Below are 19216 nucleotides of genomic sequence, written 5' to 3' on the forward strand. Positions count from 1 at the left end.
ACCGTGCGTGACTATAGGGCGGCGAGGGAAGAGTCAGCCGAGTGGTTCCGAGGAACCTAACGAAGACAGAACGAAATTGGATCGCTGGCAGTTAGAGGAGGACGAAACTAGTGGAGCGATGTGTGCAGTACGAGGGAGCAACGAGGAGAAAAAAAGTGTGCACGCAAGTCCGCTGGAGGAGGAGCGACCTACACAACGGCGGAGGACAGACGATTCGAGTGAGAGGGAGTGTCATGGGAGGAGACTAGTGCGAGGGAGACGGCGAGTCTCAGCGAGTGCTTGAATGAGAGACTCGTTGACTAGAGAAGGGGGACTCGCTACAGACAGAGACAAAGCATTGGACGATTCCTTTAGTAGGAAGGAGATGAACCGATACTACTGGCGGGCCACGAGAGACAGAGACAGAGAGCTAGGAATTATAAACGGAGAAGAGGATGGATTGATGGTACTACCGCTGTAATACAGAAGAAGCTAGTAGATGGAGGATCATTAAATGGGGAAGAGGATAGAAGACTTCAAATTGGTTCAGTGCGAAGAGGATGGATTGCAAACATTACTGGATGCAAGATAAAGATGGAACGCCGAGAGTTTGTAGAGTGGGAGGAGGATAGAAGGCCGTGGAAAGGAGAAGAACGGAGGAATTGAAGCTAAGCTGGAAAGAGAGGCTGCGATGGCACAACTGAGAGATAGAGAATGATAGGTGTGGTGAAGAGGATGAGATGAAACAGGGTAGTGTTTGAGAGAGAACGAGCGTCTGTCGGGAATATAGGGACACCGTGACACGCGTGCGAAAAGGACAGATGTAGCGAGTTAGCGATGAGAGCGGGACGAAGCGAACACTGTAGATGGAGTGCACGAAGAGTACATTCCGCGGGTCGGATAGAGGGGACAGGGGAGACAGACTCTGTTGGCTGGCAGCGGGGAAGGAAAGAGATGGAAATATCGCGGAGGAACGCGTGGCTAGTTGGACGGAGAGCGGTCGGAATTGGACAACAGTGGAATATGATAAAATTAGTCCCTAAGGGGAATTCACGATGGTGCGCGCGGACGCGTGCTGGACAAACGGTATTAAACCAACTGATTACTGAGTAAATCTGTCCTGTTACGGGACCCGGTGACAGCCCGGCGATATTTAAGCTCGGATAAATTTGATATTGTTCGCGGGGGAGAAGAAATTTTATGGAAGCTTGTTATTAACGTCCGTATACCGTATGAAATTGCAATTTGTATATGTAAATATCTTGTCCGGGCTACTTTAAAGTGAAATTTAGCTCCTGGATGGTGATTCTTATTAAGTTTTGTCATTGCGTGCTCTACATGAACGATTTTAAATGTTCAGACGTGAGTTATTGGAATAATAGAAATCGAATGAAGTAAACTGAATTGTTCGTTATGTATTTTATTAGAGTTGTTTCGTAGCAGTATTTTATTAAAGTTGATTTATTGTTAATGATTTGTCGGGAAAGGATTTGTTTGTATATATTTTAAGTGTACATTTGTTTTGAAGATTATATATAAGTAACAGAGTGATAGTATTTTATTTTGATTCGAACAAAAAGAAAGATGAATAATTTTGATGTTTATTAGTTTCTATTTGAAATCTTCGTAACGAGTTTGGCATATAAGGCAAGGGGTTAATTAACACGTTGATCGACGAACTGGCACCCATAAAAATCCCATAAAATCCAAGTAATTTATTTAATAAAACAAGAAACGAAAAGTTCAGGTTTATTACAGTGATTATTCCCTCAGCCTTCTTGCGTCTCGCGGACGCGAACGAAATTCGGTCCGTCCTGAATGCACAATCAAATCAAATTAAAATTAATTGCCAAAAATTATTACACCAACGTTTGATATTAAGAAACGTTAATTTTAATTTTACGGTAATATATACCTGGTTCGGTGAACCAAATTTCATCGGCGTCATTAGAAATTCGATTAAAACGCGTGTATAAACATTTTAATTAAAGAGGGGTAGAGCGGCTTTTCTTTCTTCGTTTAAGATCCATCGAATACGAAACGTGACAAGGACGAGACACCGAGATTATCGTTCGACTACGGATTACCCATCAAGTAACTACAAGTGTCCGTACGAATTCCCATTAAAAGAAAAGTAAAAAGTGAAGTGGAAAACATTCCGCCGATGGTTCCGCCCGGATAAAAATAGAGAAGCCCATCAATCTTCGCGACGACGAATAGCGCTGGCCGAAAATTCACGAGGAGCCGTAAACGGAGATGAGAAACCAGCGTGTAAAAGATGGAAATGGACTGCGAAACGAATTTCCAAACTGTAATCTACTTTTTCGCGTGGCTGGCGAGTAAAGTTTCGCATCGGCCGGTGGAAGAGAGAGAAACGGGAGGGTGAGGCTGGCGAAAGGGAGATGGAAAGAGGCTGGAAAGCTGGAACGATCTCTCGTTTCGCGGCGAGAACAAACTCAACCGCAGAGGGAAACAGAAATCGCGATAGCAGAACCGTGGAACGGTAACACAGCAATCGATCCGATCTAGAACGGAGGAGGCAAGCGCGTCGCGGAAGAGGATTCACCTACAAGATCCTCGGATCAAGAAACGGAATCGGTGGAGGGGTTCAAGAAAATATCGCGGCGCCGAGGAGGAAACAAGCAATGCGCGACGTTCGGGAATAATCCAGAAACAGCACGGGAACAGTGTATCGCGATAAAGATGCACCAGCAGACCCAACTTTTTCAGGTGGAACCACCGCGGGGGTAGTAAAGTTTTATTTCGAGGAGGATTGAAACAGAGGCGCAAAGGCACCGATACCGAGATTCCTCGTCGAAACAAACGCGACGAGAAATAAAAGAGCCTCGTAATCATTCTGTCTCCTATAACCAACTCGCACTGACATTTTTCTTTGACACTATATTCTTCAAATTTATTTTACCATCAACACGGTTGAACCTCTATAATCCGGGAACTTCTGTAATTCCTAAAGTTTCTTCATTTCCCCCTGCTCCGCTATAAAATCTCTACAACTCGAATTTAATCCTGTGAGTTGAAATTTTCTTTCACGTATATATCGAAAATCTATTGCTGTAAAGACGAATTTTATTATAAATCGTATTCTCTAATACTAGATAAGACGAAATTCTGTAGCGTTGGAACTCTATAACACAATCTAAAAGAAATTTTTCTGTTCACGATTTTCACTTTATTTATCATACTTGAGAGGTAAACATTCATATTGATAAAACAATGATTTATTAAATTGAAATAAAAATTTTCAGTACGAGCCCCGGTTGTCGTTATACGGGTATTGAGCGGGGTTCACGGGAATTAATACTTCTGGACGTCGTTGTCCGCTACACGCATAAATCCGCGGCAAAATATACCCGCATGCAATTTATTAAGGAAAGCTTCTATTTTGAGTAGGGAAACGTGCGATTGAAGTTTGCTAAAATCCTCAGTTGCTCGGATACTCGCTCATCTCGCGGTTCAAGTAATTATATTGTTTGGCCACTGACGACGTGATTATAACGATTTAGGGAGGGGAGAGGACGGAGATTTTATGATCGTCTCATTGGCTGGCGATTACAAGGGTGGCGGCGAAAGGGTCGCACGGAATTCTCGAGCAAATAGACGGGCTCTGGTAATTTATACAAATGGAATTAGGCGCGGGCGCCGCACGCGGTAATCGCGCGACCGGACGCGTCGTAATTACGAAAATTAACCCTATAATTTTCGCGCATAAAACGGGGGAAGGCGTGGATACGCAAATTGCCGCGAGATAATGGCGACGCCGACACCCGGCCAAAGAAACCGGAACAATTTCGACGGCTTAAATGGAACTTCGTTAGACCCGGCTGCGTGCGCGCGAGCGCGGCCGCGCTGGCCATCCTAATTAACGATTGTTGTTCGGCCTGGCGTTCGTTTGCGCGGCCTCTTGTAATCATCCCCGGAGTTTCCCTCGGCAAGTCTTGCAGCTCGCGCGCAACGAGTGATCGGTAAAGTGGTTTCTGATTAACGGATCGATACCTCGAATAGTTTTCTTCTCGAGCAACCCCGTTTATTGCTTAATCTCCTCGCCCGTTGATCGGGGCAATTTATAAACGAGACTCAAAGTGTTTTAATGCACTCCAGTATTTTTGTCGAACTTGTCCTTCTGCTTAGTTCGAACGTTGGGGATTGTTTTTGTTTTCTTCCTTTTAGTGAGGAGCGAACTTGTGTAAGTCGGAAAAGTTTGGAAGTTTGTATTTATGGTACGGGTAAGTATATATTCGTGGTCTAAGATTAATGGACGTGATTTATTGATTTCTGTATTGCTAATTTATGGGGCGAGATTCTTTAGTTTGATACTGTTATATGGAATTACTGGGGTGTATGTAGCTCGGGATTCTTCGTTATTGATGTTGGATGAAATTTGTAGATGACAGAACGTCTGCATAACGTGTCACAAGTGAAATAACCAGGTACTACCGTTTGAAAATATTTGATCACTTTTTTAACGAAGAATGATCTTTGTTTTTGAGAAGAATGCAAGTGGATCGTAAGCTTGTTATAAGGTTTGAGTTGCTTGTTACATTGGCAACACGAACCACTGTTCGAAGGTAATATAAATATATGTACAGAATATTATAAAATACTTTTAAGTAACTGAGATGAAATACATACTCTCATTAAATAAAAATGTTCTGGTTATCCGAACATAAAACACAAACCTAAAATCTTGTTCCATCTCTAGTTCCCAGTAACAGTTCCATTTAGCTACAATTAAAAACATTACTTTTCACTCAAAGTTCATTCTCTGCACTGGTTGATAATTGAACCATTTATTTGTTTATGTAATTATTCGATGAAGTTATATAGATAAAGAACCAACCGCGTGTTTTAATACAAAACTGAAGACATTTGAAAAGTGGTGTTAGTCACTTCAATGACTCAATTATGCGTTCCGAACGGAATAAATTACACGCATGTATCCTTGGCAGTGTTAACAAAGTTTTCATATAATTTTCAAGTAATAACTTTTTATTTGCGGGGTGAATTCCCCTTCGACTGCACTTTTCCCGCGGCCTCGTTAAAATGCATACGAGGCGAGCGTCGTAAGGGATCCGCGGGAGGAATCGGATTACCCGAAAATTGAAAAAGTTACAATCGCTGATTAAATTCACGCGAGAAACTCTCATTCTCCTGAAAGTTACGGATGCGTAAACAGATCCGATTTATCCGCTTCCGATCCGGCACGCGTCGAACAATCTTTCCGAAGCTTGCATAAATTAAACGCTTTCGTTTGTATTCGCAGTGAAAAAGACCGCGTCCCGGGATTCGGGACGGAAAAAATTCGTTAGCGCGAGGAAAAAGCTTTCGCCGGGTACGAGTCGCTCAAACATCGTTAAAAATTATGTCCCGGCTCACAGAAATACGCGACTCGAGCCAGGGGAAAACAGAAGGCGCCATGTTTGTCGTTGCGACAAAGCTGCTTGTTAGAGAACCTTCAATCGGCGTCGTTATCGTTTTCCCAAATGAACTATTGGATTATCTCAAACAGTTTTCAATGTTTTTAGGAATAGGTGTGACAGACTTTTTAATTTGAAATTTCGATTCTTTCTAACAAAGAAAATAGTCGGTTAATATAATGGCGAGAAGAATTTATAGAATATCATATCAAATGAGGGTTTAATTTGGGGTAAGAATATTTCTAACGGTTTTGAATATTTTCTTTAGCATAGTTGATATACTTTTCAACTTGGAACTTGGAAGTTTTCCAAAGAAACTGATGGATTGTTAAAGCAACATCGACAACAATTTCAAAAAAGCGACATCACATGGAAGCTTACATTTAGGATGTATACAAAAATTCCTAATAAAGTCTACAAATACTTGTTCAATTTACTGTTCCACAAATTCATAAAACCCTGGGTATCACAGGAATATTCGCGACGACCATGCAGAGAAATACAGAAACGGAACGGAAAAATTTACGAACACGAGATACTGGCTGGCGGCGCGCGTAAAATAAATTCTCCCTTTCCCGATGGCTGATTAAAAAGGAAGCGCTGTTTCGCGGTAATTATTCCGTAGCCGTGTTCCATTGGGATCGCGTGTGCTCGCATAAATGGACAAAGAGAATCAATTAGCGCGTAATAAACACTCGGCCGGCAAGGTTTCGCTGTACGCGGAACCGCTCGCGCTCGCGTGAGTTCCCCCCGAATGAAATTACAAGGTTGCTCTTGTTCATGACGCTTCCTCTGTTAACAGGGATCTGATGTGACGGTGCTTCGTCCCTGGTGTGTGTGTGCTGCATAAAGGGGACGAAATGAGGGGTGGCAGCAGCGATGTCCCTGTCATGGTCACCGTCCCCGCCTCCGCGTCCCTCAACGTAAGTACGCCCTTAAAGGGCACACATTTCCCGCGTTAAACACACCCCAACGTCGGGATTTTTCGACCGTGGTCCTTGTCCTGCGGCAATTTTACCCCTCCACGAAATTGAAAATGAAACGTTGCGGCCGCTCGAAAGCAATTTTAGTGAATTTTTCGAAGCGGCGTTTATCTCTGCTAGAGATTGGATAATTTTTACACGAGCGTACCAGAGAACTTCAATTTAAATTTAGTTCTTTTATTAGGGCATCGGACGAGCTGAACTATTAGAAGAATTGAAATGTAATTTACGGAGTTGAAAGTCATTTAAAGCGCCGTTCGTATTGGAAGATTTATAGTTTTTTAAGTTAATACTTATGTACTTTGTGGTTCCATTTGTTACTCAGTTTTCACTTTTGGTAGTCGTATGGATAAAAAATGAGAAACTCTAACGTCGTTTCAGGAGTCGATTTAGAGATTGAAAACTAAAATTTGTTCTATATCTTACAAAATTTTAATTTCTAGAAGCATTTCGTGAGATTATTTCGATTACAATTTGAGTATATGATCCTCGTATTGATCTTGTAAGATCATTCCAATACAATTCCTTTGGAATTGGAAGTAAATTCTACACTGTTTCAGACTTCCCAGTTGAATTAGCATTTTCCCATCAACGGAAGAGCAAGAAGCAGGTAAAAGAGAACTTCTTGTGCGAAGACACGCGTGGAGATATTCGAAGCTCGTCGAATCGCGGTCGAAAAAGAACGCGGTGCGCGCGAGTTTGACAAAAAGCCTGCGCGAGAAACAAGAAGATCCGCGGATCCTGCGAGTCGAGTAAATTTCCAGGAGCGTATCTTGCTGCGGGGATCCACCGTTGGATCGATCCGGGCCGATTGATGGCTGAAGTCTTGCGACTTACGACTAGCCAACACCGTGGTAATACCTGCCGCACCGGTTCTACCGCGCGTGTTGCTTAACGATCGCCCGGTTCCACGTTGTTCGGTGATAAACTCTTCAATGCTAATTATTGAAAATGATTGAAGAGACGGGTACTGAGCGTTGTTCATGAGATAGTCGCCACAAGGAGTGGTAATTGGTCAGTTGTCACCTCTTTTCATCTTGTTTTTGGTACTAAATTGCTGTTTGTTAATATGGTTAGACGTAATCAATCACAGCTATATAGAAAGCATGAAGCAGAAACTCTTTTTTCTTCTGTGTTGTCACAAGGATCATCGTACGAGTAAGAAAGAACATTATTAACTTTTGAACAAAATTAGTATATTGAAATTGTTTCGTTCTTAATTAACACATTACTTTAGTAATCATCGGAATTTAGGTATTCGCAGGGACAACTCGCTTTCGACTGATGGCGTCGTTACATAATGAACTTCGGGGCGGTCTGCCTCAACGTTATATGGTTTACAACATCATCTCCATAAATGTTGTAACTCTAAACTTGAAGTTTGTTTCATTGATTTACTCAGTTGTTCTATTTGTATTCAAAGCTGCAAAGACAACAGGTTTAAAGGATTACAATTAAAGGATACGAAACCTAGCGCAAGAATATGAAGACGCTTCGAATCTGTAATCCTCCTGTGATTGTATTTTTCCATTGAAAAATAATTAATAATACACCTCACGCAATATTATTCCAACAAATAACAAATAATATAAAGCATAGTTAATAATAACAGTAGCAATAATACTAAATAACAATAGTAAATTAAGTCTCCACTACCTATTCAAAAAGATAGAATTTCTCCAAAAATTCGAGCACTGATATGATCTCCATCAACAATAAACTACTTACAATTTACGTAATATCGTGCTTAGATCCTTCGCAAGAAAATGAAAACGGAGAAGAGCTGTAGAAACGAGGGGAATGGGTGAGTGGGAGAAAGAATGTCGAGAGGTGGGTGATTTGCCCTCCATTTCTGTTCCGCGTGGCAGACCGCCCCGTGTCGGAACAGCGTTGGGTACCAGGGGGTAGTCCCACCCCTAACCAACAACAAACGACACTCCACGTGCACCATGAATTTATCAGGCCGCTTCCGATAGAGGCGAAGTACCAATTAGGCCGTGGCGTGCAAAGCGACGAATTAGCATTCCCTCGTCGACGAGCGGGCCGAGGGAGGAGGGACAGCGCGCAGGATCGCAGGTGAAACGCTCGGGAGGGCGGAAGTGCCGGTTTAATTAAATTATTGCGGCGGAGTCGTGCTTCCGGCGTGATTGATCGCGTACCGGGCGGCGCGTGTTCGCCGGAACGCGGTATTAATCATCTTTGATCGCCGCTTCCGTTCCCTTCCTCTCGTTCCGCCGTGTAATGAAGATAACTATTACGGAATACCTTTATCACGTCGCGTAGACAAAAAAGAATTAATACCTACAATTATGCGCGAAAGGAAAGAAATGGAAAAAGAAACGCACGAGTAAATGAGACAGAGCTTTTTACCGCGAATTCGCCGTGTTCGCGTTCGATTAGAGCCGGTTAATTAATTTCACAGCGGATCTATCAATTAAATACTGTATCAACTTGTTTCCCGGTGCCGTTATTATAGGAAAATATTTATTTTAATCTGCGGTATTATGTGAATCTTTTACACCGAAACTTTACAGAGTTTTATGTACGTTGTGCGTAAAAAGATGATAACGATGGCGATTGTTGATTATTTTAATTAAACAAAATCGACGTTGTTAGGAGAATTTATTGTCACTGATATTTGAGTTATACTAATCAGTGGTAGCTTCACGATTATTGAATTTAGAACAAAAATTCGGAAGAACCGCGACTTGAACGGACTGAAATAAAAGAGCCTGTGCCGAAATCGGTTGATTACTTTTCCCACGAAGCGGTAAAGGAATATTCGGATGAATGGTCGGAGATCAGCCGCGGAGAGTACAATGAGCAGCGCGCGGAGTGTCCGATCAGGTTTCAATTTTCGACCGTGTCGTGAAGATTGGTTTTTCCCGGGTCAGGTGGAGGGAAAGAATCACGTTTCGCGTTGCGTGAACTTCTACGATTACCGTGAAATTTCACTCGCCCCGACGTGTCGTTTCTTTTTTTCTCATCGCCTCGAAGTTTTAACAAAGTTTTCCCTCGTGTCCAGGAAAAACGAGGATCTGGTTCGATTCGTTGGAAATAACGGCAATTTGCGGTTAATAATCGGATCGTATTCTTCGTTTTGCCCCGCGCTACTGGGGCCCACTAAATTGCAGGTTATAATTCCATTCATAACCTCCGTGCCGGAGATCATATAACTCTTAATGGCGGTTATAAATTCGAGCCGGGGAACTTTTTAAATTGTTTTCCCGTTTTAATTAGTGGCGCGGTTAATTAAATGTCTCGCTAGTTTTATTTACTCCACGGTTTGTCGCGCCGCGGATAAAGGAAAAGCGTGGATCCGCGCGCGGGAACCGACCGATCCGCCATTTGTAATTCGTCCAAACTGGATACATATACACCGTCGACGGCGGCGGGACGCGATTACTCGTTACATGTCGACCGATCCCCGGCCACTGGACGTTTATGTTAATTCGATTTTTTACGGGCGGAATTTATGGAAAGAAAAATCGAGCAGAAAATTGTTATCTTTAATTAATAATAACTGGACATTCTTATTCTGCATTTCATTACGATTGTAGCGCTCGCGAGCGAGCGAAGTTCATTAAGGATTTGATTTGCATTAGAGAAGATAGAATTTGTTATAATGAATCACTGAATTGCTTGAAATAATTGCGCCTACGCTGTGCCCGTGAAGAGTTTAATACTTTAAACGAATCTAAATTGAAAATGCACGTGGTAAGGCAGTTTTGTTGGTACTGCAATAATATTATATATTTTATTTTACTAGTTTCAAAGATATATGACTGTTTTAAGAAAAAATTGAAATATTACGGTTGTGAATTTAGTCTTACCGGTTGAAGAGAAGTTGACATCGGGAGTTCTGAAAATAAATTCTTCAGTGAAGTTCAAGGAAAGAGCTTTTTACTTGACGATGTGGATCCTCTTGGGGTTGAAGGCACTGTAGAATCACGAAGATATGTAAATGTGGGGAAATGCATGGGTTTTAATAATCAATGTAAAAATACGTATCTTCCGTGAGATGTTAAACGGTGGCCGGACGGCAACTAAATTATTCTTCGTTTCGTTTCCTCTGTCATGGTCACTTTGAAGTATAATAAGTATGTGGTTCATTACGATTTTATAACCAGACCGCATGAACGATGTTGAGAAAAGGAGATTATGAAACAAACTGTACAATTGACATATCTTTTGTAAAATGCAGTCAAACATCACTGTAAAAGTAATTATATTTATGAAAAAATTATTTTATCTTTCAAATACTGCGCCACATAAAGATATCAATGAATTACCCATACAAAGTTTTAATTAATCAACTTCGGTAAAGTTTGATCCAAATTTTCGAACATAAATATGAATGTGATAATAGAAAACTATAAAAAACTTAGCGGTATTGATTATCATCATTATAAATTCATCAATAAAAGAACACTGCTCTTTGTCAGCTTCATTAGCAATTTACCACTAAGTTATTAAATCACAGAATGTCGTCACATTAAGCACACACGCATACATTTATTTCATTCATTAACTTCTTCAGCCAGAAAGTATCATTATAATATTGAGGAGACACACGATTATAAATTCGACCAATAAAATATTAATTTATTCTAATTGCAACGACGATTACCAGTAGATTATGATATTATAAAGTCGACTAATAAGACGTAAGTAAGTATTGGTACCTTTATGTAGCAATTCTGTAAGGTGCGTTCGCGATTTCCTCGGTTAAATTATTAACCCTTTGGAAACAAATATCGCCAGATCGACGGCATCAGCTTTTCAGATATAGAATTTAAAGTTCCGAATAACTAATTTCATTGTTTAAACAAAAGATCACTGCGTAATACCTTTTTTCTAATATATAAAACCTATAATTCATTCTTCTATAGAAAAGATTCTATAAGGGGTTAAAATCCTGAAGCCTGCCGACGTGCGCTCGCGTTATTCACCGATCGCGGACGTCGGCCGAAAATATAGCCGCGGCGAGATCGATATGTTTGCCGAGACGTGGACAAGAGTCATGCATGATTTATGATAGTATTGTTGCCGCGGAGTGGTGCCGAAGAAATCCGATGTAATCTCTCTTTCGCGCCGGGCAAGCTTTCCGAGTCACGTATGAATGTTTCAGAACGAGACGTCTGTTTCCCTCCTACGACTCCTCTCTCGCCCCCATCCTTCTTTTCTCTTCCCCGCCGTCTGCCCAAGAAACCGAACAGTTTAAATTTGCATCCATTCAGGTGCAAATAGAAAATCGACTCGTGGGGAGAACCCGTGAAACAGGAACGACTGAATATGATAATGAGCTTCTAATCCCGTGAACGCCGAGTTTCTGACAACCGCGTTCAACGACGATCACGGAGCGTTTCCGCGACATCAATGGCTGCTTTATGAGCAACTATTGGGGCGTACGAATCGACGTTGCATTGGAACGAATTGAAACAAATTATAAGTTTCCGCGAATTCTTTTGTTGACGCTGAAAGGTATATTATTAGAGGATTCTTAAGGAGTAGTCGAGGAAACTTCTGGATGTGATAGAACGATATAATTTGCATCGAGAAAATTAGAGATGAACGGTCGAGACGAAAGGGTGAATAATATGGTAAATGAGTTAGACATTCCGAAAGAAATTCTAAAATAGTATCCAGCGTACTTTCCATTACCCACGAATGCTTGTTATTTCAGAAAAAGTTTCAGGAGTCCTTATATAAAAGATATTACACCAAGGACAATATTTTTATGATTCAATTCTACCGTTCCAATCTTCATCCCTTTCATTACCTACAAGTAACATTTACTATATAAAATTAACTTTATTATTATCTAAATAACCTTAAAGATCAATGTTTTATGAAAATTTAATTTCATCAATTGGTATCTACTATCTAAAACTAATTTCACCTAAAACCATATTACCTACATCAACTGTAAAGTCATATCAAACAAATCTCGCTGTATTATCCAAATCATCTTCAGAATTAATGTCCCATGGAAACTCAATTTCATCAGTTAGTATCTATTATTTAAAACTAACTTCACCTAAAACCACACCTATTACCTAACTCAACTATAATATCATATCAAACATGCTATCTCTCTTGTGAGTCCCAAGTTCCCCCAATAATCAAATAAATACAAAAACGTTAACCGATCCCCCGAGCAGCGATCGTCACGGGTCTAATCCATCGTTCATCGTGATCCCCCGGATCCGGCGATTAGAACGATCGCAGGCCGGCGATACTCGGGCGGCCCACGATCGTTCACCGTTTCGCGGCGAATTAGCCGGCGCGTCGAAGTCAAGAACGCCTCGCTAATTGGCATTAAGTGCTACAAGGCCGCGCGGCGGTTACGCGTCGCGCCGTACCGATGGAGATGTCGGCCGATCGAAGGACAGTTATACTCCCGGGCGTACGCGCGCGCCGCGCGCTTCTGCGAACTGGTTTCTCGGTAGCTTTGATAATGCGACAGCCGGCCCTCGTTTTGCCGAGAATTATCGCAGCCGGGCGTATCTACCTCTCGGGCATTTCTTCACGGCGCGCTCGCGCGCACGCGGTGCGCCCTGTCTTCTTCTGCTCCTGGAGTTCTCCTCCGGTGTCCTTGAGATTATAATAAAATATTAACCGGACGGTACGCGTCCGCTCTCCCCTCTTTTAGCCTCTAGAATCGATTCCGAAGCGAACGATCTTCTCATCTTCAGCAAATTGCTCGATCGTCGGGACGGGAGATCAGATCGGCCGGACTGTCGAATGTCCAATCCTAGAGAATCTTCAGGGGCGGTTCAATTAAGTCGCTCGCCTGAAAAATTTAATTGAGAGCTTCTTTTAATGCCTGCCTACCGGAAACTTATTAATATACTTCCACCGTGGTGCTCGTCGCGTATTAAGAGCGACGGGATTCCTCGTTTTTGGTTTCGACCACTTTTGGGTAGGTTAGTGAATGCTGGAAATTGGTAGAGGGTTGTTTTGATGGATTTAATTTTTGGGCTTTCTTCTTTCGGCGTTGGCGATGGTTATTGACGATGGATTCGATGAGGTTTTTTTTAAATTTGCTTGATTTTGGACGAGAAAATTGTTAATCATTCATTCTGCTTTTGAAGACAGGGGTGGATTAAATATTTATATTTGTTAGTATTTGTGTTGTCATGCTGGTAGCGTAGGAAAGATTCTAAGTTTTGAACTCTGTATGTTCACTACTGCAAACGTATCTGATTAGCATTGAATTATTAATACAGTTGCTGCAATTTTCAAATTAATTAGAACTCACTCCGTTTATCGTTAGATGATGATGGGCGAGGACAACATGAGCGACGACGTGTTCGAGATCGAGGAGAACGCATCAGGCAACGTGCTGCCCTCCAGTCTAACGCCGAGGGTCGTAGAGCAACCTGTGACCGCAACCCCGTCCCCGACCGGATATCGAGACTACAAACCGCCAGCGGAAGTGTTCGCCGAAAATTACGGTTACTCGACGGCGGCGGCGAGGAACTACGCTGACGTTCAAGGCAGCCTGAAAAGGAGCAAGCAAGAGGATGTCGGCATGGCGCACAAGGTGAGTTTGTCATTTCCCTGAACGGGATTTCTTCTTTTTGTCGGCAATGCAGATTCGAGAATCGAATTTAGCTCTGCGGAAAGGCAACCTTGCGGCACACGCGACGTCTGCGGAATAGGATTCGTGAAAAGTGGATTTGTCGTTGAAGCACGCTAGAGGTTTTCCATTCGATGTATTGGTTCCTTTGAGTATTGGCCTTTTACAATCGGATTCAGCGTCGGAGTCTTTGATGCTCGACGGCCCGCTATCGATTTAAGATTTCGTACGACGAGAAAGGATCGGAGTTTCTCCGCAAACAGGCGAATTTGAAATTTGGAATTTGAAAAATTAGGGATCAATGAGTAAGGGTTTGTTACGGGATTTCTTTGGTCATAAGAGAAATTGCCATTGTGAATCAGTATGTTATCTTCGTTATATAGTTTGATAGGATTGAGTAATGATATTTTTGACATGTTTCGAGGAAGTTTCATCGAATGACTCTGGAAACGAACGAGAACAGTTCAATGAACAAGATCAAATGATCGAATAACAGAAGAAGATTCCACCTTTTCTACACAAAAGAGAGACATCTAGAAAAGCTGACTAGTCAAACTCTTCATCTCCAAATCATCTGATCCTTCTTTACTATTACATCTCCATAAAACCTAGCTCGACAGTATATTAAAAGTAATTCGAACCTAGTCTAGAAACCCCACACCTGACTTCCACATTCTACTTCAACTGGTCCAAACATCTAGTCTAACTTCACTTCAGACAAATCTCCAAATCCAAATAATCGAATAATAAAACAATGTCCGCTTTCCTATCCAGAAACTCGACATCCACGGAACCTATCCACGTCAAAGAAACCATCGGCCGTTTCTCTTCTTCGAATACACGCTTGGTCCCCGATTGCATCCCGAACAAGGGGCTGCGAGATATTCCGAGTATTCCCGGCATGTATCCGTCCCGGGAAAATATTCCGCTGTAAGAACATCGTTTGATATTCATTACCGGCTGATTTGCATGATGAATGGGACACAGTGTTTTCTCGGATGTAGGACCAACAAGGTCAGTCATGCCTACCCGCCAAGGTCAGGCACGGTCTCTCGTGGCAAGCCGGCGGAATAATGATCGGGAATGTCGAGGTCCATACTATACCCGTGGTACGGCCCCCAAGACGATTCCTACGTCCTTCCTTCGGCTTCTTCGTTTTCTGCTTGGCCCTCGGCCGGTACCCTCCCTCTCCCTCTTCCACGTCGATTCATCTCGGTCCTCTCCACGTCGGGGCCCCTCTTCCTTTTTCTACCGCGTCCTCTCGACGCGATCTCTTCTTCTCTTCCCTACGAGTCCCCTTCTCGTCCCTCCCCGTCCTTTCTTTTTACTCTCCCTACCGTTCTTTCTCTCCCCCTACTTTATCTTCCACCAGTCCCTTTTACTTTCAATCTGTAATTTTCCTTAGATTTTCTCAACTTTCACGTATGATCTTTGCTTTTCGTTTTCGAACGTTGGTAATGACTCTTTGTATCGTTCTTATGGTAGACGCAAGTGTTTTATAATATTATTTTATAATAAGATTCTCTTCTTTCAATCATTTTAATTTGTAGTTTGATTCGGTATAATCCTCAAGAGTGGAAACGCAGAGAATTACGCAGAATTGTAGATAATTCTATGTATCTGTCAAATAAAGAGAAGTGTTTAGTCGCAGATACTGCTAAGGCGAAAGCTCTAACGACCCGAAAACGATCGAAGAACAATCGCCGTTCAGCCAACAAGACTACCTCCAAAGTACTTATAACCACGAATAGCAGCAATTGTTGCGAATCACAGCTCCACCAGTTAGGCAGTAAACTTGTTTGGCAACCCCTATCAGTCTTCTAACATAACAATGATCACTAAACCAGGCCAGACAATGGAAGAAAACTCATAAGCAAAAACTCATTAACAAACGTTTCATCGACTTCGCATGAATCTAGAACCAAATTCAAATCGCTGAGGTACCTATTCCGAGTTAAATCTAGGTTAAGCTCCCTTACATCGTCGCCGTGCTCACGGTCAAAGCCCATATACACGATCAAACCAGCGAACCATCAACGCAGTGGGAGATATTCTCGCAACAAATTCGCATTAGCATCGTCTAGATAGAGTCCCGACCGGTACAATTACCCAAACGTTCCTCCACGGAGAAAGCTATTCTCAATTTTCGCGTGGTCCGTATCGGTTTTCCCGGTGGAACGGAAGCCGATCGCGGTGAAAACATCGGCGGCTTTCTCGCGGATCGCCTCCGATGTCGGATCTTTTTATTGACATCTTCTAACCCCAGGGTTTCGTTTCTCACCCACGACGGAGGGATCGCCGCCAGTTTTACGATCGACCGGAAGCGATTCTCCGATTTGCCTCCCGAGCGTAACGAGACCGTACGTTTTACGATCGTAACCGAGAGGCGGTAACTGGTCGACCGCACCGCGGATCTAGCTCTCTCTTTCTCTTTCTCTCTTTCCTCTCCTCTCTTTTCCTCCCTCCCGTCGTCTTAACGCGATATCGTCGGATTGTTCCTCGTGGATCGTTAGTCAGGGTTCATTCGACGGTGATTCTCGCGCCGCGGTCTCGCGTCGCGTCCTCTCGAACTGGTTTCGCGATTCGAAGCGGAACCCGCGTTTATCGGGACCCGGATCGCCACGCTTGTCCCTCTCCCCCTCTACACACGTACACACACATATACACACATGCAGATCCGTAGACGCATATATGTGCACCCTCTAGATATTCCTCGGTATCGATCGAGATCCGATCCGCAGTTCCCTCCCGTAGCGACCGACGAGATCCTTTAACGATTCCGTTTTACGGTATTATTAAAGCTACTCTTTCCCCCAGCCCCCGCCGGGACGCCACGGGAACGCGTATTCACGAATTATTCCGCGTCCGGCCGGATAGAGCACCGAGTCCGCTGCACCCCGATCGCAGATCTCGAGCGGGATGCTTTAACGATCCGATTCTTTTTTCTCGCCGCACGGTTTTAACGGTCCCGGCAGGGATCGAGGAACTTCGCTTTGCGCGCAACCAGTCGTTCCTGGTGATTTCTTTTCGTTCCTTCGCGTGGGGATTATTTCTTCTTTCTAGGATAAATGATAGTGGGTACGTTTATCGAGTGCTAATAGCTGTAGTGGTAAGCTTGCTTTGGATCTTCCTCTCTTGGGTTTTTTTTTGGAAATATTGAGAGAACGTGACTGTTGAAATTTGGGGACAGTTTTGGCGATACGCGGGAGAATTCGATAATTTCGTAGTGGAATCGTTTTTAGATACGGTTTCTAATTGATGAGTGGATTGTCTGATGTTTTGGTAACGGTTGGGGGAAACTGAGTGAATGCTGTTTAACGTGATACATAATATTGCAGTGATAACTCGGTTCTTCGAATTTTAATAATTAGAACCCGAATCGTCAGTAACTATTAACTGAAATCATTCACACGAATTTCACGTTTCGCGATTGCGTTAACAGGTTACACATAGTCCAGCGTGAAACATGAAAGACTCGAATTTTGCTGCATCGAATCATGTAGTGGTTGAGAGCCTTCCGAGTGCAAAGAGTTGAACAGAAAATCGAACGAACAAAATTCGCGTGCGCGCTCGATTTACGTCACCGAATTCTATCCCGGCTCGAGGGAACGCCGTATGTCCATATGATCTGCGAAAACGTTCTCAGAATGTGACGGCAATTAAGGTAGGGGGACCCTTAAGCCGATTCGAGGGAAGGACTGGAGGACTGCTCGGGACCGATCGGGAGGGCAAAGTAAAACCGGTAGGGGGTCCACGGTCCCGAGCCGGTTCTTGCCCCGCATTTTCTTCAAGCCGGAGTACACACTCCTATAAGGGATAATTGAAGAGCTCGGTGCTGCTGCTGCTGCTGTTGTCGGTGCTGCTGTTGCTGATGTTGTTGCATCGAAACGAAGCTCTGTTGCAAATCTTTCGGCAAGAAGGCAAAAGGCTCGGCTCCTTTCGCTGAAAGAAATCACTGGTTTGAGAGCCGCGCGCTTCTTACCCTCGATCCACCGACGGTTTTTCGATCGATTCGATCGATCGAATCGGTCGCGACACCGGATTTCCACTCGGAATCGATACCCTCCTTTCTCATTATTTCTTTGCCGCCCCGTGAATTTAGCTTCAATTACCGCATTATACGGTTATCGGTTTTTCTACGGTGCCGGGATCAGGACCAAGGTCGCATTACTTCGGCTCCATTTTCGAACTTCCATTCCGTATTTAACGCGTACGAGAGCAAACAGTGTTGTTAACGTTTTAGGAGACGGCAACAGGTGCCAATTAAATTTTGCTTTTCTTGTTTCCGTTTCTTTGATTTTGCTTTCTGTAACATTCGTATCTGGTTGGGAGGTGTTTTTCTTGTTTCGGGGGACTTTCGAAAAGATTGCTACGCGATGAATATAGCGCGAAAATAGCTTTCTATCGCGTAAAACACCAGCGTTTTATGTATCACTCAATCTTTCTGTAGTAAAGATAAAGAAGGAGAATTATTAGTTATTGAGAATCACAATTCTTCCGTTACAGGAAGAATCAGTTAGCGTCTTAATTTGAAAAGAATGAAATTCAATATTTGTATTGTTAAACCTGAAAACTGATCAGATAAGTTTTTGAAGTAACGTTATTGTCTGCGAACGAAATGTACATCTTCCAACCTCTCAATACCCATCGTCAACGGATCAGAAAGAAACACGACTCATCGAATAAAATAACGAAAAAGTAAACCGAATACGCAAAGAAAAGGAATGTACAAATGTAACAAGCGATATGCAAAATTCCCCAAACAGTAAACATCATTTAATTTTCCCCAATAACGTTCATCTCTCTCAGTAATCAATATCCTACTTCCCACCTCTTCGTGTTTCTCCGTTTCACGAAATTCCCCAATTAACAACGCGGATCCCGCACAAAAGAAATTTAATCGACCGCGCTGGATCCCCGGATATCTATTGAGATAATCGTTCTGATTACCGTGGAACATTTAATCCTTTGAAAATCATCGAATACCGGACACCGTTCTCTGATCACGGAATAATTGTAACCCCAGGATCCGACCTCTCGACCTCGGAATCGAGCCCGCCCGGTGGCTGGTTCGATCCGGATAGATCATGCCGGGGAATATATTATTCCGAGTGGCTCGCGGCGCGGCGGGCCCGATCAATGGGGCTGGCTCCAGAGGCTGGAGCTCCGCTGCGCGGAATCCGCGCGCTGGTAGCCGAGGATACGTGGGCGGATTAAGAGCACACAATTGGCCC

The 19216-nt window shown here is 43.1% G+C and overlaps 1 protein-coding gene across 1 annotated transcript in view; it reads left to right on the forward strand.

The window, feature by feature from the left end:
- The window catches only part of LOC116428878 (ras-related protein Rab-37), a 139035-nt gene that overhangs the window by 8667 nt on the left and 111152 nt on the right, over positions 1-19216 (forward strand). The window contains exons 2-3 of the mRNA XM_031981065.2: positions 6217-6337; positions 13677-13946. Coding sequence (XP_031836925.1) covers positions 6275-6337; positions 13677-13946 — 333 coding nt within the window. The 5' untranslated portion in view covers positions 6217-6274. The remainder of the gene's footprint in view (positions 1-6216; positions 6338-13676; positions 13947-19216) is intronic.

The sequence above is a fragment of the Nomia melanderi genome, chromosome 11 (genome assembly GCF_051020985.1).
Source record: "Nomia melanderi isolate GNS246 chromosome 11, iyNomMela1, whole genome shotgun sequence".
Lineage (NCBI taxonomy): Eukaryota > Metazoa > Arthropoda > Insecta > Hymenoptera > Halictidae > Nomia > Nomia melanderi.